Raw genomic sequence first — 22962 nt, 5'->3', positions numbered from 1 at the left:
TCCGTTAAGAGTTTGGGTGTAATCCTTGACGCCTCCCTTTCCATGGAGGCGCAAGTTACAGCAACAGCCAAGGCGACATTTTTCCACCTTTGCCGCATCAAGCAGTTGGTCCCTTACCTTTCCCACCCCGACCTGGCCACAGTGATCCATGCAACGGTCACCTCCAGGCTTGACTACTGTAATTTGCTCTACGTGGGGCTGCCCTTGAAGCTGTCCCACAAACTCCAGCGGGTGCAGAATGCTGCAGCGAGGCTCCTCACGGGGTCTCTGCCATGGGAGCATATTCACCCAGTGCTTTTCCAGCTGCACTGGCTCCCGGTGGAGTACAGGGTCAGATTTAAGGTGCTGCTTTTGACCTTTAAAGCCCTTCACGCCCTGGACCCTCGTACCTACGGGACCGCCTCTCCCGGTATGCCCCACGGAGAGCCTCAAAGTCCATAAATAGCAACACCCTAGAGGTCCCTGGCCCTAAGGAAGTCAGATTAGCCTCAACCAGAGCCAGGGCCTTTTCAACACTGGCTCCATCCTGGTGGAACGCTCTGCCTCATGAGACCAGGGCACTGCAGGATCTGATTTCTTTCCGCTGGGCCTGTAAAACAGAGTTGTTCTGCCTGGCCTTTGGCTTGGAGCCAATTTGATTCCCTCCCTTTTTTCTTTCTTTTCCTTCTCCTGCAACGAGGCTACATTTTAATATTTTAATGTTTCAATATTTTAATGTTGTATTTTAATTTTGTTTTTAAGTTGTAATAATTCAACTTGTTTTTATTATTTCTTGTAAGCCGCTCTGAGCCCGGCCTTGGCTGGGGAGGGCGGGGTATAAATAATAATAATAATAATTATTATTATTATTATTATTATTATTATTATTATTATTATTATCCTGTATACAGTGGTGCCTCGCAAGACGAAATTAATTCGTTCTGCGAGTTTTTTCGTCTTGCTAATTTTTCGTCTTGCGAAGCACGGTTTCCCATAGGAATGCATTGAAAATCAATTAATGCGTTCCTATGGTCAAAAAAAGTCCGAACCAAGCCAAATTTGGTACAAAAAGAGTTTATTAAGTGCTCTTTAAAGTCACACATACTGTAAAGAGCATTTCAAAAATTGAAGGAACAATAATTTAAGTTTCTAAACATGACAGAAAGGCATTTAAAAATCACCAAAGTGTACTGTACATACATTACCTTCGCAACCCGCCCCCAAAAAAATCAGTGCTTCACATCCAAAAAATTCAAAAGCACCAAACCTCCCAGAAAACACACAAGCTTCCAGATTCTTGCAAACCCTTTCTCAACAATTCCCTGACACCTCCCCAGCCACCCACCACACAGAAATCCAAACCCAGAAATCTTTTTTTTTTTTTTAACAACAGCAGAGTGCCCCAATGGTCACAAAAAATCATAAAAATGCAGGGGGGAAAAACACAAGCTTCCAGATTCTTGCAAACCCCTCCCCAACACCAAGTCCTTGAATTCCAAACACCCCAACCCAAAATCCAAACCCCCCCAAAAAAGTTTTAAAAGCTTAACTTACCAAATGGCTGCAAAAGAAGTTTTGGAAAAGCTTCAAAAATCACCAAAGTCTTCAAAAACCTCAAAAAAGGCTACCACACCGCGTGCTATGAGTTGCTCCTCGAAGTCAAGTCGCAACTGCACCTCTTCAAGCAATGCACCCTGGGTATTAACGGTTTTAAGAAAAAGGAAACAAGGAAACAAACTTGCAAGACGTTTTCGTCTTGCGAAGCAAGCCCATAGGGAAATTCGTCTTGCGAAGCACCTCAAAAAACGAAAAACTCTTTTGTCTTGCGAGTTTTTCGTCTTGCGAGGCATTCGTCTTGCGAGGTACCACTGTATATTATATTATATACATTAGAAGATGAGACAAAACAATGGGTACACCTGGAGAGGGACACAATTAAAAATACCCACACCATAGCATACTCATTCCTCCCAAACAAACTAAGGAAAATACCCACAACACTTAAAGAGGTTCACACAGACCATGCTTACAGCATGAAAAGAAGAAGTAGGTAAACTGTTCCCAACCCCATCCCCACTAACTCCCCTGGCACACCACCCACTATTCCACCATGCAGCACAAAACCTCCAGTTAAAAACCTGGCCAACCAAAGGCTTATACAGCCTAGCAGACTTCTACAGAAATAACAAATCCACATCAACGCAAGAAATACAAGACAAACTAGGGGACACTCAAATGCCCTGGGCTAACACCCCACCAATTACCGTATTTTTCGCCCTATAGGACGCACCGACCCATAGGACGCACCTAGTTTTCAGGGGGGGAAATCAAGGAAAAAAATATGATTCCCCCCCCCCCCGCAGCTCTGGGAGCAGCGGACAGGCTGCACGCAGCCTGTGCGCTACTCCAAGACCTCCTCCCTGCTTTTGCGGGAGGTGGCGGAATTCCCCCACCTCCCGCAAAAGCCTACAGGAGCTGCGCGCGACTCCTGCGGGCTTTTCGACCAGGAGGGAGAAGGGACTGAAACGGCCAGTCAGTCCCTTGTCCTTCCTCGGGGAAAAGCCCCCAAGACCGGTGCGCTCTTTAAAGAGCGCACGGCTCCTGTGGGCTTTTCAACCCAGATTGTGCCCCCCCCCCATCCTCTGGGGCTGGTGATGGGGGAAGCGCTGTTTCCCCCCACCGCCAGCCTCAAAGCTGGGTTGGAGAGTAGCGGGAAGGTGTCGTGCGCCTCCCCGCTGCCCCCCATCCTCTGGGGCTGGTGATGGGGGAAGCACTGTTTTCCCCTACCGCCAGCCTCAAAGAGCAGACTCTCCTGGCTTCAGCGGAAGCAACGCAAAGCCTCCGGAGCGCAGGCTTCGGAGGCTTCGCGTTGCTATCGCTGAAGCCAAGGAGCCTGCATTCGCCCCATAGGACGCACACACATTTCCCCTTCATTTTTGGAGGGGAAAAGGTGCGTCTTTTAGGGTGGAAAATACAGTACATGCCCTCTTAAACAATCCAGTAGTGAAATCAGCAGCAACTAGGCCCTTGACAACCTTCGAAAAACCCCTCCTAACAACAAAGGGACACAGCCAAGGGATGGTATCCACAATATACAAAATACTACTCCAAAATCCCACAACCCCCCTAGACGTAATCTAAAAACAATGGGAGGGTGACATAGGCTATGAGATCAACCCCATCCAGTGGACCAGAATGTGGTCTAAACCTCCCTTTATATCCATATCAGCAGAAAGAACTTACTCTGAAACTCACTAACAGGTGGTAACTAACACCACGGGAACTAGCACTAATACGCCCAGGAACCTCACCAAAATGCTGGAGAGGGTGCATGTGATGGCCTGGGAATCCGATTCAGAGGATGAACCGGAGGAATCCCAGCCTGCACAGGAGTCCCCGCCTCCAGGGCCGGCTGAACTGGGGCAGGGCCTTGATTCTGAGGCGCCTACACCTGTGCCGGATCCTCAGGAGCAGGCACCAGGTGAATCCATTCTGGCTCCAGAGGTGGTTGAGGACTCAGTGCCTACAGGTGAGTCTCCCCCTGGGTCCAGGCACCCTTCAGCCTCTCCTGAACTGCAGAGGCTCAGGGCAGAGAGGTGAAGGGAACTGGTTTCTCCCAGGAGGAGTGCTCGCCTTAAGGCCAGGAGAGGCGGGTCTCCTGGGGGCCGGGACCGCCCCTGGCCTCAGAGAAGATAAAGACCAGCCAGCCCGGTCCCAGGTTGCGGAAGCAACGTTGTCATTGAGTACCTGCTCCTACCCGGACTCAGACCTGACCTTCCAGTGTTCCTGTCCCCGCCCGGCTTCCTGCTTCGGACCTCGCCTTGCTCCTTATGAACTGTTTCCAGGCTAGTGACTCAGGACTGGACTTTGACTACGACAACGGTAACCTTCCCCCCAGGACTAGCACAGTGCACCTCCACAGGCACATACCTCCACACGTGGAGGGAATGTCCTAAAATCCAACTCTTCTGGACATCAATCATGCAAGAAATAATGCAAAATAACTAAGCAAGTCACCCCAGAACTGGCCCTACTAAACATCTTCCAAGATAATAATGCCCACTCACATCACAAAGAGCTCAGAAGCATCATAGCCAGATACTGGAGAGAGCTGTTAGGAGTAAGCATAGACCAATGGTATCAAATAGTATGGGAAACAGCCTTATTAGAAAAACTAATGTAACACTACTGTCTCACAACAAATGAAACTGACCTGCAGAAAACATAACTTGAAAAAAGAGACATTGTACATACTTTTGTAAACCAATAAAACTTTAATAAAAATAAATAAATGGTGAGCCCAGCTAATTTGCGCTTTCCAAAACAAGAGGTGAACTGAAGCACAGCCGTCAAAGTTGACATTTCTACAAATTTTGCAATACAGCTTTCCAGTTAAGTACAGAAATGCATATACCCGGGCAAAGTGTGCATGTAAATGCATATGTGAAAATACATATAGGAAAAGATACCTAAATGCAATATTTAAATGCATTCTATCAGGGGAAATTTCTTTGCAAAAATATGACTATTAAGCTAATTAGAACACAAAAATGTGTGTATTAGGAGATAATCAGCCTGATGAAGACAATATCTTGGGGCAGGATGTCACCAACACTCCATGCATCAGCACTGGTGAGGGGCAAGACTATGTTGTCTCCCTGGGTTCCACCATAACTAGCAATCTCTCCATTGACGCCGAACTGGACAAGAGTATTGGTAAGGCAGCTATGGCAATCGCCTTTCCAAAAGGGTATGGGAAAATGTGATGCCAACAGCCAATACCAAGTTGAAGGTCTACCAGGCTTGTGTGTTGAGGACGCTGCTTTATGGAAGTGAGTCGTGGGCAACTTACAACCGTCAGAAGCGACTCCTCAATGGTGCCCAGATGTGCTGCATCAGGAATATTTTGAGCATTAATTAAGTATAGATTAGCAAAAGACAAAAAGTTAGGATTTGAAAAAGAAATATCAAAATTCGATAAATATTTAATACAAGAAAAATCAAAAAATATATCTAAATTGTATAATCTGATTTTAGAGTGGGAAACAAAGGATGAATTGGTTAAAGCATCAATGATTAAATGGGCGCAAGATATTGGGAAAAATATTATGTTTGAACAATGGGAAAAATTGTGGAAAGAAGATATGAAATTCACCATGTGTTATATACTGAAAGAAAATTACCTTAAAATGCAACATAGATGGTATTTAACACCTGAAAGAATAGCAAAAATGAATAAAAACTGTAGCGATATCTGCTGGCAATGCAACACGGGAAAAGGTACTATGATACATATATGGTGGAATTGTTTAAACATCAAACAATTTTGGGAAATAATATATAATGAAATGAAAAAAATGTTTAGATACTCATTTAGGAAAACACCGGAAGGTTTTCTATTAGGAATAGTACCAGGAAGCCTAAAGGAAGAAGATAAGACCTTATATTTATACACAACAGTAGTAGCAAGGCTATTGATTGCGAAAAACTGGAAAAGTGGTATAATACCGACAAAAACAGAGTGGCTTGCCAAATTATTGGAGTATTACAATATATCCAAAACAATGGAAGAAATTGGAAGGATTTCAAAAGAAAAGATAGATAGGGACTGGAAGGTGTTTAAAAGATACTTGCAAAATCATATCGAAAAATCAGAACTCCTATTAGAATAAACAAGTTCCGTTTCAAATACTGAAATATCAAATAAGATGGAAAACAATGTGTAATAGAAAAAGAAGTATGAAATTAGGGTAAAGGTGTGTGAAAGAAAGTAATAGAAGTGGAAAGAAATTGTAGTTGAGTAGATTGGAAGTCAAACACAAAGGTGGGGTGAAGGGTTGGTGGATGGTGATGGGGAAAGGAACTATTTGTGGGATTGAGTGTAAGTATGTTTGAACATTTTTAAGGATTGTATGAAATGTATGTTTGTATGCTTGTATATGTGTATTAATGATGAATTTAAATTAAATAAATAAATAAAATAAAATTTTTTAAAAAGGAATATTTTGAGCATCACATGGCAGGACAGAGTCTCAAACAAAGATGTGCTCCCCCAAGCCCACATTCCCAGCATGTTCACACTCCTGTCTCAACGATGTCCATGCTGGCTTGGTCATGTCAACAGAACAGAAGATGGCAGGATGCTGAAGGATGTGCTCTATGGGGAGCTGGCTTCATGCACCAGGCCCCATGGCAGACCAACTCTGTATCACAGAGATGTTTGCAAATATGACATGAAGGCTGGCAACATCAACCCCGCCGGGTGGGAATCCCTTGCAGACAACCACTGTGCCTGGAGATTTCCACTCCTCCCGCACTGCAGACGTGTGGGATTGTTACATGTCACATGTCTGCTTACATTCCAACACAGATTGTTGGAGTCTTGTGAGCAGAACATCCGCTCTGTATTGCGTTTGTGTTCTCTCTCCGAAAAGAACTACAGGGAGAGAAGCCATGTTTTCTTTGTCCTGGTATATGTACAATAAACATAGCCTAGTATCCACACCTTGAGAAAAGCAATGACAAACCTAGATAGCATCTTAAAAAGCAGAGACATCACCTTGCCAACAAAGGTCTGTATAGTTAAAGCTATGGTTTCCCCAGTAGTGATGTATGGAAGTGAGAGCTGGACCATAAAGAAGGTCGATCGCCAAAGAATTGATGCTTTTGAATTATGGTGCTGGAGGAGACTCTTGAGAGTCCCATGGACTGCAAGAAGATCAAACCGATCCATTCTTAAGGAAATCAGCCCTGAGTGCTCACTGGAAGGACAGATCCTGAAGCTGAGGCTCCAGTACTTTGGCTACCTCATGAGAAGAGAAGACTCCCTGGAAAAGAACCTGAGTTGGGAAAGATGGAGGGCACAAGGAGAAGGGGACGACAGAGGATGAGATAGTTGGACAGTGTTCTCGAAGCTACCAGCATGAGTTTGACCAAATTGTGGGAGGCAGTGGAAGACAGGAGTGCCTGGTGTGCTCTGGTCCATGGGGTCACAAAGAGTCGGACACCACTAAACAACTAAACAACAACAGTATCCACGCCTCAAGCCAGATCTGTTGTGTGTTTACTCTGCTGAGTAATGTGTGCTCATGCACAGCAGAATGAGTCGCAGACGCCCGTCGGAGAAGGGTGACTGATGGATCTCCGCAGCGGCAAGCCTGAGAAGGGAGACGCTCCAGCTGGGATCTGTCCAGCTGGCTTTCCATCCCACGGTTCTGACAGTTGTGTCATGCATCCATTGCTGTGACCAGAGGAGGAATGACTGCACAACGGGGACGCCTTCCTGTGCCCCAGCTGCAGATGAAAACTTGTCTCTCATGTATCAGTCTCTACAGCCACAGAAAGTGATGTAACTCTGCAACAGTTTGACTTCACCCCTGATGGTGCACTTTTCCATGGTTTCTCAAGACAGACGGATGCCAACAACAGGCCAAGGGCTGCGAAAAAGTTTTTCAGTACAATTTTAAAACAAACCAAGGCTGACAGTGAAGCAATGCCCAAGTGAATGGCTCAGTTGTCAAACCTTCACAGCACCCATCAAAACCAACCCTACATGTGCCCACATCTCCCTTCTTGAACCACTGTGAACGGTGGAATTGGCACTCTACAGGTGCCACGTAAGACCCTGTTCCACATTTGTAAGAATGAGATCGCTGAATGCGGCATCACCTACATTTCAGAACTCCTTGCCTATTGGTATCAAGCGGGCGCCTTTGCGGAGCTCTTTTCGGCACCTGCTAAAAACATTCTGTCCAGATACTTAGAAGGTTGGTGTGAATTTTAACCTGTTTCAGTATTTTAACTTTTTGTGTGTTTTAAAGTACTGTAGATTTTTCATGCTGTTATTGTTTTGTGATTTTGTAAGCCACCAAATTTCTCCCCTGCCCCTACTTCTAAACAGGTGTGGATAGGGTTGCATCCTAAATCCATCTTTTACTTGGCATCTCAGAGGCACAGTCTGGAGCACGTTTTTGCAAGGGGAACCAATAATCAATATCCAAAGAGCAGGCTGGATCAATCACCTGTTTAAATGGATTTCCAGAGAAAGCTAGTGAAATCTGGCAACATAAAGGACATGTTAAGTCAGCGGAAGGACTTTAGACACACCAATGAATTGCTAGAATATGACCAGAGATGCTTCAATCTTACCATATTTGGCCATACTGCAAAATGCACCCCTTTTGCTCTTTGCCCTGAGAGGCTACAGGAGATGTATTTATGTATTTATGATATTTCTTTATTGCACATGTGGTTTAAAATAAAACCTGTTTCAGCAGATAAGCTGAGGTATAAGACCAAGGGCAGATTGGATAGGTAAGTGGAGCGAGGAAGGAAAAGATTTTGCGTTTACTGGGATCCCCGTGAGATTAACAGCAAAGGCGACCGCATCTCCCTCAGGTAAGTATGAAACAGGACTCAGCACCCACGGTTTCTCTGCCTGCCTGATCCTTCCTGTTCTGTTTGTCTCATTTCTACTCTGTAGAATTACAGAACTGTAGAGTTGGAAGGGAGGGACGCGGGTGGCGCTGTGGGTAAAAGCCTCAGCGCCTAGGGCTTGCCGATCGAAAGGTCGGCGGTTCGAATCCCCGCGGCGGGGTGCGCTCCCGCTGCTCGGTCCCAACGCCTGCCAACCTAGCAGTTCGAAAGCACCCCTGGGTGCAAGTAGATAAATAGGTACCGCTTACCAGCGGGAAGGTAAACGGCGTTCCGTGTGCTGCGCTGGCTCGCCAGATGCAGCTTTGTCACGCTGGCCACGTGACCCGGAAGTGTCTCCGGACAGCGCTGGCCCACGGACAATAGAGTGAGATGGGCGCACAAACCCCAGAGTCTGTCAAGACTGGCCCGTTCGGGCAGGGGTACCTTTTACTTTTACCTAGAGTTGGAAGGGACCCCCAAGGGTCATCTAGTCCAACCCCTGCAATGCACGAATGACAACTACAGAATCCCTGACAGTTGGCCATCCCACCTCTCTTTAAAAAACCTCTAGCTTATGATCAGAAGCAAGGTGAGCTGTGGTGGAAATAGCAGCTTTCTTGCCCTGCCTTTGGGCAAAAATGGCAATGCAGAGAGAAAACGGGCAGCACTGATTTATCAGGGAGAGGGGAAATGCAACTGTCTGTGCTGGGTAAGTTGACCAAACCAGGGGCAAATTGAGCGGTGGGATCTTAATTCGTAATGACACCAGAAGGCACCGTTGCTGTATTGTTCTCGGGGCCTGATGGCACTTTTCTCCGTCAGGCAAGCCTCTCTAAATGTGTAAAGTTGACGTGTATTCCAAGAAGTAAAAAAATTTTCTATGTGTACGTACTTAAACGCCAGCTTTGTTTGCATTTGGCAGATTTCTTAGCTTGATTTGTTTCTTACTTCTTACTCATATGGATAATTCTAAAGGGCATTTTTAGAGAGTTGCATTCTCAAGGTGGATGAAAATGAATGAAGTTACCTGGGATGGGGCTTGCTTGGTTTCCCTGAAGCTGGAGAATACATTAGTGTTGCATAGCTTGTCTCTAATCTCTCTTGTCCCCACCCTTGTGCTAAAGCAGCTGCCTGAAGTCTGTCCCATCTTGCATTCCCTACAGATCCATTCAAAATGGCGGAGGATGAGGTTGCCGCTCTGGTCGTGGACAACGGCTCTGGAATGTGCAAAGCGGGATTTGCGGGAGACGACGCTCCACGGGCCGTGTTCCCCTCCATCGTGGGGCGGCCCAGGCACCAGGGGGTCATGGTGGGGATGGGCCAGAAGGACAGCTACGTGGGCGATGAGGCACAGAGCAAGAGGGGCATCCTCACCCTGAAGTACCCCATCGAACATGGTGTCGTCGGCAACTGGGATGACATGGAGAAGATCTGGCACCACACCTTCTACAACGAGTTGCGGGTGGCCCCCGAGGAGCACCCAGTCTTGCTCACAGAAGCCCCCCTGAATCCGAAGCTCAACCGCGAGAAGATGACGCAGATCATGTTTGAGACTTTCAACACGCCAGCCATGTACGTGGCCATCCAGGCCGTTCTGTCGCTCTATGCTTCTGGCCGCACCACCGGGATTGTCATGGACTCTGGGGATGGGGTGACCCACACGGTGCCCATCTATGAGGGCTATGCGCTGCCCCACGCCATTAGGCGCCTGGACCTGGCTGGTCGTGACCTGACTGACTACCTCATGAAGATCCTGACTGAGAGGAACTACAACTTCGTCACCACGGCCGAGAGGGAGATAGTGCGGGACATCAAGGAGAAGCTCTGCTACGTGGCCCTGGACTTTGATCAGGAGATAGCCACGGCCAGCTCGTCTTCCTCTCTGGAGAAGAGCTATGAGCTGCCGGATGGGCAGGTGGTCACCATTGGCAACGAGCGCTTCCGGTGCCCTGAGGCCCTCTTCCAGCCCTCCTTCCTGGGCTTGGAGTTGACTGGCATCCACGAGGAAACCTACAACTCCATCAGAAAGTGTGATGTGGACATCCGCAAAGACCTGTATGCCAACACGGTGCTCTCTGGTGGTAGCACCATGTACCCTGGCATTGCTGACCGGATGCAGAAGGAGATCACATCCCTGGCCCCCAGCACGATGAAGATCAAGATCATCGCCCCGCCAGAGCGCAAATATTCGGTGTGGATCGGGGGCTCCATCCTGGCCTCTCTCTCCACCTTCCAGCAGATGTGGATCAGCAAGCAGGAGTACGATGAGTCTGGCCCATCCATCGTCCACCGCAAATGCTTCTAACAATCCAAGCAGCCAACCTCTTCTGGCCAAGTCAATATATATTGGGGCCTTGTTTTTATCTGTTGAATTCTGTTCTCTTGCAGGATATTTAGTATTTATCCAGTTCTTGATTTGGCTACTACATGGGACAACCTTTGTACACCGCTTTGTCAAGGCTTGTCCACAGCTACACTCTTAATAATAATAATAATAATAATAATAATAATAATGATAATATATTATTTCTACTCCAGGCACTCTGATTGATTGTGTACCACCTTTGCCTTTTCTTTTTTCTGATTCATGTGGAGTTCAGTACTTTATTACTATCCATTTTCTCTGTCAAACAAAACAAGGCAATAAAGTCATGCTAAATGAAGTAAAAATTGGTGTGCTTCTTGTAGTAAACGACTCTCTTGATAAACACAACTTTTTGGAGCTAACATATAACATGAAGCCCATCTACTGCTCAGCGTTGCAGCGAGCCAGACTGGGGGTACAGAGAGCCACACTTGTGGTTTCTGCTTCACTTGTCCCCATGTCCTGCTGCCACAGCGTCCAGAGTGAGTAAGTAAGTACCGGTAAGTAAATTTTTATACCCCGCCCTCCCCGGTCAAGACCGGGCTCCGGGTGGCTATCAAATATCAAATACATTAAAACACAATCAAACCTTTGATTAAAATACAGCTTAAAAATTAGAATCAGGATAAAATTAAATGACTGCCCATGAATTGCAACCATGGGGTTGGAGACCTCAAGTATTCATCAGGGCCAGCTATCCATGTTTGCCCCACATGAGCCGATAAAAGGGCCAAAGAGGTAACTTACAGAGTCCCATAGGGTCAAACTGGACCCAGACCGAAGGCCAGGTGGAACAGCTCTGTTTTGCAGGCCCTGTGGAAGGATGTCAAGTCCCACAGGGCCCTAGTCTCCTGTGATAGTGTTCCACCAGGCTGGGGCCAAAGCCGAAAAGGCCTTGGCCCTGGTTGGGGCCAGTTTAACCTCCTTGAGGCCCGGGACCTCCATGATATTATTATTTGTGAACCATAAGTTCCTCCGTGGGGCATACCAGGAGAGGCAGTCCCATAATATGAGGGTCCTAGGCTGCATAGGGCTTAATAACAACAACAACAACAACAATAATAATAATTTATTTATATCCCCCCACCCCAGCCGAAGCCGGGCTCAGAGTGGCTAACATCAAATGTATAATACATTAACATAAAATCAGACAATCAATTAAAATACATCCTCTCTTTTTTTTTAATAAAATTTTTATTAGGATTTTCTCAATTTTTTTAGACAAACACAAAAACATAGACATACAAATAACACATATAATTTTTAAAACCTTATTTTCTTAACCACTGTCCCTGACTTCCCCCACCTCCCCTTCTTGCATCCCAATTTCAAAATTTAGCTCAGCAAGTTCTTTGTACCCCAATTATCCCTTATTAATATTTTACTTAATTCATCTTAATTAGCTGATTTTAAACTTCTAAACCTCCTTTTAAAATTCGCCCTTTTTCTAAGGTCGACCCAAATTCCCTTTCACAAGGTTCCCAATTATTAAAATAATTACAAGACAACCTATCAAGTAAAACATATAATTATACCCCTTTGGATTCCACAGCTTTCCCCCCCTCCCCCGGTTTCGATTCCCAAAAATTGTCCATTAGTCTATCAGCTCTCAGCCTGGATCTATCACATCCGAGGCTCTTAAATCTCTCTCAGTCCCTTTCAGCCGGTTTTGTTGACAGTCCTTTATGTTGAACATCAGGTCTCGGAGCATCTTTGACCCACTAGGGTCTATATTTTTTCCAACCAGCCCTCCATATTCGAAAAAAGAGTCCAGGTCCTGCTTCTTACTCTTTCTAAGTCCAAGTGTCACAAATGTCCCAGACATTCCAGTTTTCACCTTGATCAAATTTGTAATCCATAGATCTTCCGGACTCAGGGGCGCCGACTTATAAAAAATATTGGGGGGGCCCATACCGGGGTCCTGCCGCTGGTTCGCTCGGGTAGCCGGGAGAACGCAGTTCGAGGTGGCGGTGTTGGGGAGAGACCCTCGCTCAGGGCGCCACGAGACTTGGCGGCCGGCGGCCTATCTGGCGGGTTTTGGAGCGTATTTCGGCAGAGCGATTGGGGAGGAGGGGGCTTGTTGCCGGATTCTTCAGCTGGGCCGGAGATCTGCTGCTGCGGGTCCCTGGGCCGAGTTGTGAGCACAGCCTGCTGAAGGGAGATCCAGCCAATTGCACGACGGGGACGGCCGGGGCTCTCCGGCTAGGGCGCGCGGCTGGCTGGCTGGCTGGCTGGTGAGGGAGCAGGTGGGGAGGAGGCGGGGGTCCTCACTCTCTTAGGAAACGCACCCGCGCGCCCGATTGCCACGAAGTCCGAAGGGTGCGTGTGTGGAATTAAAAAGCAAAAACGAGATACAGGCAGGGCAGGCAAAGAGTTTTCCGCAAGAGGATGGAGGGCAGGTTGAAGAGAAAATCACTCAGGATGAGACAGTCAAATCAGCCATGATAAAATGGGCTCAGGATATTGGGTATAACATCATGTTTGAGGACTGGGAAAGGTTATGGACCACCGGAATGAAATTCACGGCATGTAATGCCTTGAAGGAAAATATTATGAAAATGATTTATAGGTGGTACATGACCCCAGTCAAGCTTGCAAAAATATATCACCTGTCTGATAATAAATGTTGGAAATGTAAGGAGGCTGAAGGGACATTCTTTCACCTCTGGTGGACTTGTCCAAAAGTAAAGGCCTTCTGGGAAATGATCTATAATGAGTTAAAAAAGGTATTTAAGTATACCTTTCCCAAGAAACCAGAGGCCTTCCTCTTGGGCATTGTTGGCCAGAAAGTGTTAAAGAAGGATAGAACTTTCTTTATGTATGCAACTACAGCAGCAAGAATACTTATCGCAAAATATTGGAAGACACAAGATTTGCCCACACTGGAAGAGTGGCAGACGCAAATGATGGACTACATGGAACTGGCTGAAATGACTGGCAGAATCCGAGATTTGGGAGAAGAAACAACGGAAGAGAACTGGAAAAAATTTAAGGACTATTTACAAAAACAATATAAGTTGTATGAATGTTAAAAATTTACACGATTCGGAAACTATAGCTTCAGCAATTAGATTTGGGAAACAGGAAATTATATTTTAAGTAAGAAAAGGTCAAAATCTAAGGTAATACTATGTTTAATTTAAGATATAAGTAACTGATGAAAAGTATGTTAAATTTAGAGGTATAGTATTTGAAAAGTACAAAATAAGGTACGAAACAAGGTAATAATTTGCTGATATCTTTATTATAAAGAATGCAGGGTAAGGGAGATGCGAGGAAGTCCAGTTAGTTATATAAAAAATGTGTTGAATGGTTGGTTTTCTTTTCTTCTTTTTCTTTTTTTCTTTTTCTTGTTCTTTTACTTTTTTCTTCAGTGTATGTTTCTAACTTTGTATTTGAAAACTTAATAAAATATTTATTAAAAAAAAAAGAGAGAAAATCCTTTCGCTTTTCTGGGGCGCAGGGAAGTCTCAGAGCCGGAGGTTGGGGAAGGGACCCCCTTTTCTCTGCCCTCTTCTCCCGTCTTAGATTCGCATGGGGGTCCCCGCCCGAGCTTGCCTGGCCACCGGGCCACACAAGGGCCGCGCTCTACGCGGCGCACCTTGCTAGCCGCGCAGCTGTCCTCCGCGGCTGCGGAGCGGCCCTGCGCCGGTGCCCAGCCCCTCTGGGTGCCCGCTGCGCTGCCAATGACAAGCGGGCGACGTCGCGGGCGGGGAAGGCGTCGCTTTCTTTCCCGATCCTTCATCCTCCCAGTCTTCCAGCCCTTTTTTGGGTTGGAAGCTCGTCTCGTTCGCCCTTCTCCTTTCTTCACCCTGCGCGCAATTTTCCTCCCTCGTCTCCCTCCCCATTTCTCCTTCCTTCCTTCCTTCCTTCCTGACTGGCTGGCTTGGGCTCGGGCTCGGGCTTTGGCTCGGGCTTTGGCTTTGGCTCGGGCTCGGGCAGCCACAGCGTCGGCGGTGTTGGCGATCGGCGGCGCGGGGGGATGGCCCTCCCGGGGGAGCCGGCGCTGCTCAATGGGGTTGCCAAGGAGACAGGCCGGCCGCCCCCCTCCCCCGGCGCCCCCCGCCGCGCCGGTGCCCTATAAAAGCCGCGGACGCGCCAAGCGTCAACAGGCAGAGCCAGCGCGGCAGCGGCGCTCTGCTGGAGGGGCGCTCGAGATTATTGGGGGGGCTGAGCCCCCCCAAACGAATTATTGAGGGGGCTCGGGCCCCCTCAAGCCCCATGGAGTCGGCGCCTATGTCCGGACTCCCTATAGGGAAAAATCCCCAGTCCTCATTCTCCATTTCAAACCAAATTTTCTTCATCCAAACCTTGCTTTCCTTACATTCCAATTCCAGGCCTCTGGTTGTTCTTTTCCACTTGTGGCGTTTCAGCTCCTCCTTCGCATTCTTCCAAAACAGCACATGTATTTTCCTTTCCAGCTGCAGATTTTTCTTGCGTCAAGTCCTTTTCAACAGAATTGTTTACTTTAAGATTCAAGGTTATAAGATTTGCCGCCATAACATCACTCTGCTCTTGCAGCTTTCCCAGGAAATCAAACACCCTATCCAGTTCTGCCTGTAATTTTCCATCTGTAGCCATTGTAATATCTCAGAACCCCCTCTAGAGGGATTCTGGTTACTAAGTATTCTTTCTCCAACAATCAGGTTATTTTGTTCTTATTTTCTCTCCTTTTTCAAAAGCTCACAGTCCAATGTAACAAAAATAACCGGCCAAAGTAGCAACAAATAGAATTTCCTGACTTTGACAGCTCATTTGACAGCTGTCAAACTCTGTAAATATCTTCTGCAGGCTCTCTCGCGGATCGCTCCCAGTTCCGGGGGGGGGGGTTACACTTCAACTCTGTCATTCAGTTCTAATCCTCCAGTAATAAATTGTATATCCAAGTCGTGAAATTAAAGATTTTTATCTCGAAAAGAGGAAAACAGTCTCTCAACCTTAGTTATCTAATTCTTGCTTTAAATTGTCTGCAAAGGGGGGGGAGGCGGACTTCCTTTTGGCACCTCCCCCGGTCGTACCGAATTCAATTAAAAAGGATTTTTAATTCCAATTTCCGTATTACTCACGGGTTGTTACTTTTTGTAGTTCAAATGATCAAGGAAAGAAGTCAGCGCTCTCCAGCCATGGCTTGCGGCTTCACTCCGTGGAAGAAGCGGTCTACTCGCAGCACCACGCCGCTCTCCGCCACCCGCTCCGAAGCCTTTAAAAAGGCTTATTTGCAAGTCGGAGGGGGCGCAAATGGTGCCCGCCGAGTCACCAGGTCCACAGGCATCCGCGCCTGTGGTTTCTGAGGGTCCCCGCGTCGCCGCCGCAGAGCCGATTCCCTCCGGAGCGCGGAGGGAATCCGCCATTAGCTGATCGCGCCAACCCGGAAGTCAATTAAAATACATCCTCAAATCAGATCAGGATCAGAATAAAATCCAATCGGTTGGCAACCCGCAGATTAGGGTTGGGGACCTTAAATGCTCCCCAGGCCCAACTGTTTGTGCTGAACTTATATGGGCCTGTGAGAAAAAATTGGGAGGCCACTTTCATGCAAGTTCTTATGAAAGGGGAGAGGGAGTCAGACTGAACCCCGACCAAAGGCCTGGCAGAACAGCTCCGTCTTGCAGGCCCTGCGGAAAGATGTTAAAACCAGCACCTTAAACCTGACCATGTACTCCACCGGGAGCGAGTGCAGCTAGTATAGCACTGGGTGAATGTGATCCCGCAGCAAGGACCCCATAAGGAGCCTCGCCGCAGCATTCTGCACCCGCTGGAATTTCTGGGTCAGCTTCAAGGGCAGCCCCGCGTAGAGCAAGTTACAATAATCGAGCCTGGGGGTAATTGTCGCATGGATCACTGTGGCTAGATGAGGGCAAAAAAGGTAAGGGACCAGCAGCTTAGCATGGCGAAGGTGGAAAAATGCCGCCTTTGCTGTAGCTGCAACCTGCGCCTCCATAGAGAGGGAGGTGTCAAAGGTTACACCCAAACTCCTGACAGAAGGCGCTGGCACTAATTGAGCCCCCGCAAGAGATGGGAGTTGGCCCCCCAACCCCATGTCATCCCAACCCAGCCAGAGGACCTCTGTCTTCAAAGGATTTAACTTCAACCGGCTCCCACATGTTGAGTCATCAGAAGGACTTTTTTTAAAGACACACCAATGAATTGCTAGAATATGACCAGAGATGCTTCAATCTGACCATATTTGGCCATACTGCAAAACGCAGCCCTTTTGCTCTTTGCCCTGAGAGGCTACGGGAGGTGTATTTATGATATTCCTTTACTGCACACGTGGTTTCCAATAAAACCATTTTCAACAGATAAGCTGAGGTATAAGACCAGGGGGCAGACTGGATAGGAACAGGTAAGTGGAACGAGGAAGGAAAAGATTTTGCGTTTACTGGGATCCCCGTGAGATTAACAGCAAAGGCGACCGCATTTCCCTCAGGTAAGTATGAAACAGGACTCAGCACCCACGGTTTCTCTGCCTGATCCTTCCTGTTCTGTTTGTTTCCTTTCTACTCTGTAGAATGACAGAACTGTAGAGTTGGAAGGGACCCCCAAGGGTCATCTAGTCCAACCCCTGCAATGGGGTCACAACTACAGAATCCCTGACACTTGGCCATCCCACCTCTCTTTAAAAACCCTCTAGCTTATGATCAGAAGGAAGGTGAGCTGTGCTGGAGGCTGGGTGAGGGAGGAAAGGAAAGGCTGTAGCTGAACGGGAGAGCACCTGCCTTGCACACAGGTCCTGGGTTCAATCCCAGATAGGACTGGGAGAGGCCCCTGCTTAAAATCCTGGAAAGCTGCTGCTGCCCACCGGTGTGGACCACCCTGAGCCAGATGGACCAAAGGTCTGATCTCATACAAGGCACCTTTTTGAGCTCCTAGGCTAAATTCAAAACGGCAGCCTGGGCAGTTGGAGGGGCCTTGGCGTAGCAGCAGAGCGCAGAGGTTGTTCCTGGCATCCCCAGGTGGAAAGTAGCAGTTGTCCGGAGGCCCAAGAGCGGCTGCTGGTCAGGGTAAGCAATGCAGTGGGCTAAATGGACTGACGACCAGACTTGGTCTATGGGCAGAGTTTTGCTAGAGAGTAGCTGTAGCTCAGGGACGGAGCCTGTGTTCTGAATCGGAACACAGGAATCATTTCCAAGAAGCTGTAGGACTGAGCAGCTGCGCAGGAGCAACTGGAGAAATGGTCAGCATCTTCCCTAGACCCTGAACTTCCCACCTTACATTCCAGGGAAATGGGGTACCCACCCGATGCTGCTGAACTACAACTCGCAGCGGCTCCAGCTAGCACAACTAGTAGTCCGGGATGAGGGCAGCTATAGTCCAGAAACATCTGCTGAGCCCCATATAGGCTACCCCGTCATGATTATTTATTTCACGGATATACCCCCTTTCCTTCAAGCAGCTCAGAGTGCCATACGTGCAAATTTTATATGGCAGGGGGGGAAAGCAAGGATAAAATTAGAAGTAATGACGGGCCCAAAGGAAAGTGGAAGATTCACAGTGCCAGATTTAAGAAAGTATTTTGAGGCGTGTTGGATAAAAAAATGGATATTATTAAAAGATAATGAAGTCCTAACATTAGAGGGCTGGGACAAAATATACAGCTGGCACAGCTATTTATTCTATGACAAAAAAGAACAACATAAAAAATTTACAAATCACATAGTAAGAAAGGCTCTATTGGATGTCTGGGAAAGAACAAAAGGGAAAATTATTGAGAAAACTCCCCAATGGGTTTCGCCAGTGGAAGCAACTACAACATTAAAGAGTAATGTAAAAGAGACTTGGCCAACATATAGGGAAATATTAGAGGATGCAGACGGAAATACTAAATTAAAAACTTACGAACAATTACAAACATTTGGAATAAATTGGTTACAATATTATCAATTAAAAGCAACATATGAAAAAGACATAAAAAAGGGGGGGATTTGAAAATAAAACCTCAAAATTAGAAAAGGAAATATTGCAGAGCGATCAAAAAATACTTGCAAAAATGTATAGATTATTAATGAAAACCAGCTTAGAACAAGAGACGAAAGGGGAAAACATGTTAAAATGGGAGCATGATTTGGGATATGAGATAGATCTGGAAAGATGGAAAACTTTTTGGGAGGAAAACATAAATTTTACTGTGTGTGATTTATTAAGGGAGAATTTCAGAAAAATTCACCACAAATGGTACTTAACCCCTGACAGACTGTCAAAAATAAATAAAAGGAACAACGACAAATGTTGGAAATGTAACAGAACAAAAGGTACGTTATACCACATGTGGTGGACTTGCCCAAAGATTAAAACCTTTTGGGACATGATTTATGACGAAATAAAAAAATTGATAAGGACATCACACACAAAAAAGGCAGAGGCATATCTATTAGGAATTCTAGATAAAGATATCCCAAAAGATAAGAGTAACTTATTTCTATACGCGACAACAGCAGCAATAATTTTGATTGCTAGCTATTGGAAAGAGGATGGGGTTGCACACCCTCTGAAGAGGCAGGTGGGATGCCATGGAGAAGATCTGGCACCATGTCTTCTAAAACAAGATGCCGGTGGCCCCCTAGGAACACCTGGTCTTGTTTAGCAAACATGCAACAGTGAAACTGTGCGGTCTAGTTACCCCTGCTGCCAATTTGTTTTTATTTATTCATATACCGCCACCCTCCTCTCATCAAATAAATCCTTTGTTTTCTCTTCTGAACCTTCCGATATTCAGCTTCGTTGGATGTCCACAAATTCTCATGTCACAAGAGAGGAAGCAAAACGTTTCCTGTCCAATTTCTCCACGCTATGCACAATTCGTTAGAAGTCTATCGTGTTGCCTCTTTCTTTCTTCAAACCAAAAAAGGCCCTAATGCTATTTTCTCATAGGACAGAAATATCAAATACTTCAGCAACAGAAAAAGATTTTTAAAATAGTAATAAATTAAGCAGTTCAGAACTATCATTAAAATGACTGGCTAAGGGTAAAGGGACCCCCTGACTGTTAGGTCCAGTCACGGACGACTCTCGGGTTGCGGCGCTCATCTCACTTTATTGGCCGAGGGAGCCGACGTTTGTCCGCAGACAGCTTCCGGGTCATGTGGCCAGCATGATTAAGCCGCTTCTGGTGAACCAGAGCAGCGCACGGAAACGCTGTTTACTTTCCTGCCAGAGTGGTACCTATTTATCTACTTGCAATTGACGTGCTTTCGAACTGCTAGGTGGGCAGGAGCAGGGACCGAGCAACGGGAGCTCACCCCATCACGGGGATTCAAACCGCCAACCTTCTGATTGGTAAGCCCTAGGCTCTGTGGTTTAGACCACAGCGCCACCCACCTCCCAAGGAAAATGACTGGCTACTCAAGAAAAATTAAAATGACTGCATACAAATGTAACAGATGGGGCAAATACGGCTTTATAGAATCATAGAATTGTAGAGTTGGAAGGGGCCGCAAGGGTCATCTAGTCCAACCCCCTGCAATGTGGGAATCTTTTGCCCAATGTGGGGTTTGAACCCACAACCCTGAGATTCAAAATCTCAGGCTCTACTGATTGAGCTGAGTTGTTGTAAAAAAATACACGTGCTCTTTTCCTAAAATGGTGGAACAACCTGGTAAAGAAAATGCTTGTTAGTGTGATGTGAAACTTTTTCAGAAAATCAAACCTCTGCCTCTTTAGAATGGGCTCAAGTTTGAAAGTGACTGCAGAATAGTTTTAGGGAGAGAAGCACTGTGACTCCTCACTCATGAGAATGGGTGGCCGTAAAGGGGAAATAGCAGCTTTCTTGCCTTGCCTTTGGGCAAAAATGGCAATGCAGAGAGAAAACGGGCAGCACTGATTTATCAGGGAGAGGGAAAATGCAACTGTCTGTGCTGGGTAAGTTAACCAAACCAGGGGCAAATTGAGTGGTGCCATCTTAATTCGTATTGAAACCAGAAGGCACCGGTGCTGTATTGTTCTCGGGGCCTGCTGGCACTTTTCTCCGTCAGGCAAGCCTCTCTAAATGTGTGTAGTTGACGTGTTTTCCAAGGAGTATTTTTTTTTTGTATGTGTATGTACTTAAACGCCAGCTTTGTTTGCATTTGGCAGATTTCTTAGCTTGATTTGTTTCTTACTTCTTACTCATATGGATAATTCTAAAGTGCATTTTTAGAGAGTTGCACTCTCAAGGTGGATGAAGCTGGAGAATACATTAGTGTTGCATAGCTTGTCTCTAATCTCTGCTGTCTAAAGTGTCTCCACCCTTGTCCTAAAGCAGCTGCCTGAAGTCTGTCCCGTCTTGCATTCCCTACAGATCAATTCAAAATGGCGGAGGATGAGGTTGCCGCTCTGGTCGTGGACAACGGCTCCGGAATGTGCAAAGCGGGATTTGCGGGAGACGACGCTCCACGGGCCGTGTTCCCCTCCATCGTGGGGCGGCCCAGGCACCAGGGGGTCATGGTGGGGATGGGCCAGAAGGACAGCTACGTGGGGGATGAGGCACAGAGCAAGAGGGGCATCCTCACCCTGAAGTACCCCATCGAACATGGCATCGTCGGCAACTGGGATGACATGGAGAAGATCTGGCACCACACCTTCTACAACGAGTTGCGTGTGGCCCCCGAGGAGCACCCAGTCTTGCTCACGGAAGCCCCCATGAATCCGAAGGGGAACCGTGAGAAGATGACGCAGATTATGTTTGAGACTTTCAACACGCCAGCCATGTACGTGGCTATCCAGGCCGTACTCTCTCTCTATGCTTCTGGCCGCACCACCGGGATTGTCATGGACTCTGGGGATGGGGTGACCCACACGGTGCCCATCTATGAGGGCTATGCGCTGCCCCACGCCATTAGGCGCCTGGACCTGGCTGGTCGTGACCTGACTGACTACCTCATGAAGATCCTGACTGAGAGGGGCTACAACTTCGTCACCACGGCCGAGAGGGAGATAGTGCGGGACATCAAGGAGAAACTCTGCTACGTGGCCCTGGACTTTGATCAGGAGATGGCCACAGCCAGCTCGTCTTCCTCTCTGGAGAAGAGCTATGAGCTGCCGGATGGGCAGGTGATCACCATTGGCAACGAGCGCTTCCGGTGCCCTGAGGCCCTCTTCCAGCCCTCCTTCCTGGGCTTGGAGTTGGCTGGCATCCATGAGGAAACCTACAACTCCATCATGAAATGCGATGTGGACATCCGCAAGGACCTGTATGCCAACACAGTGCTCTCTGGTGGTAGCACCATGTACCCCGGTATTGCTGACCGGATGCAGAAGGAGATCTCTTCCCTGGCCCCCAGCACGATGAAGATCAAGATCATCGCCCCACCAGAGCGCAAATATTCGGTGTGGATCGGGGGCTCCATCCTGGCCTCTCTCTCCACCTTCCAGCAGATGTGGATCAGCAAGCAGGAGTACGATGAGTCTGGCCCATCCATCGTCCACCGCAAATGCTTCTAACAATCCAAGCAGCCAACCTCTTCTGGCCAAGTCAATATATATTGGGGCCTTGCTTTTATCTGTTGAATTCTGTTCTCTTGCAGGATATTTAGTATTTATCCAGTTCTTGATTTGGTTCCTACATGGGACAACCTTTGTCCACCGCTCTGTCAAGGCTTGTCCACAGCTGCACTCATGATAATAATAATAATAATAATAATAATAATAATAATAATAATAATAATAATAATAATAATAATATATTATTTCTGCTCCAGCCACTCTGATTGATTGTGTACCACCTTTGCCTTTTCTTTTTTCTGATTCATGTGGAGTTCAGTACTTTATTACTATCCATTTTCTCTGTCAAACAAAACAAGGCAATAAAGTCATGCTAAATGAAGTAAAAATTGGTGTGCTTCTTGTAGTAAACGACTCTCTTGATAAACACAACTTTTTGGAGCTAACATATAACATGAAGCCCATCTACTGCTCAGCGTTGCAGCGAGCCAGACTGGGGGTACAGGGAGCCACACTTGTGGTTTCTGCTTAACTTGGCCCCATTTCCTGCTGCCACAGCATCCAGAGTGAGTAAGTAAGTAAGTAAGTAAATTCTTATTTATACCCCGCTCTCCCTGGTCAAGACCGGGCTCCGGGTGGCTATCAAATATCAAATACATTAAAACACAATCAAACCATTGATTAAAATACAGCTTAAAAATTAGAATCAGGATAAAATTAAATGACTGCCCATGAATTACAACCATGGGGTTGGAGACCTCAAGTATTCATCAGGGCCAGCTATC

At 46.8% G+C, this 22962-nt stretch overlaps 2 protein-coding genes and 1 pseudogene across 4 annotated transcripts in view; 2 read left to right on the top strand and 1 right to left on the bottom strand.

The window, feature by feature from the left end:
- Positions 1 to 22962, bottom strand: part of LOC308594513 (uncharacterized protein) — a 284112-nt gene that overhangs the window by 136666 nt on the left and 124484 nt on the right. The gene's annotated exons all lie outside the window — the stretch shown is intronic.
- LOC308594598 (actin, cytoplasmic 3 pseudogene) lies at positions 8254 to 22566 on the top strand (annotated as a pseudogene). Of its 2 annotated transcripts, XR_014013345.1 has the most exons (3): positions 8254 to 8376; positions 9558 to 10857; positions 22332 to 22566. The product of XR_014013345.1 is annotated as an actin, cytoplasmic 3 pseudogene (transcript). The 2 variants fall into 2 exon arrangements; XR_014013346.1 differs by lacking the exon at positions 22332 to 22566 and having other exon boundaries at positions 9558 to 11054.
- Positions 17048 to 22566, top strand: LOC308594599 (actin, cytoplasmic 3). The gene is made up of 2 exons (XM_081207870.1): positions 17048 to 17189; positions 21036 to 22566. Exon 2 carries the CDS (start codon positions 21047 to 21049, stop codon positions 22175 to 22177), a length of 1131 nt encoding a protein of 376 aa, XP_081063996.1. The 5' UTR covers positions 17048 to 17189; positions 21036 to 21046; the 3' UTR covers positions 22178 to 22566.

The sequence above is a fragment of the Podarcis bocagei genome (assembly GCF_964188305.1).
Source record: "Podarcis bocagei genome assembly, chromosome: 9".
In the NCBI taxonomy this organism is placed as follows: Eukaryota; Metazoa; Chordata; class Lepidosauria; order Squamata; family Lacertidae; genus Podarcis; species Podarcis bocagei.
The sequence above is the reverse complement of the archived record's forward strand: the minus strand, read 5'-3'. Positions and strand labels throughout refer to the sequence as shown.

Coding starts and splice junctions, on each gene's coding strand:
- LOC308594599 (XM_081207870.1), top strand. CDS start 21,047: ATGGCGGAGGATGAGGTTGCCGCTCTGGTCGTGGACAACGGCTCCGGA.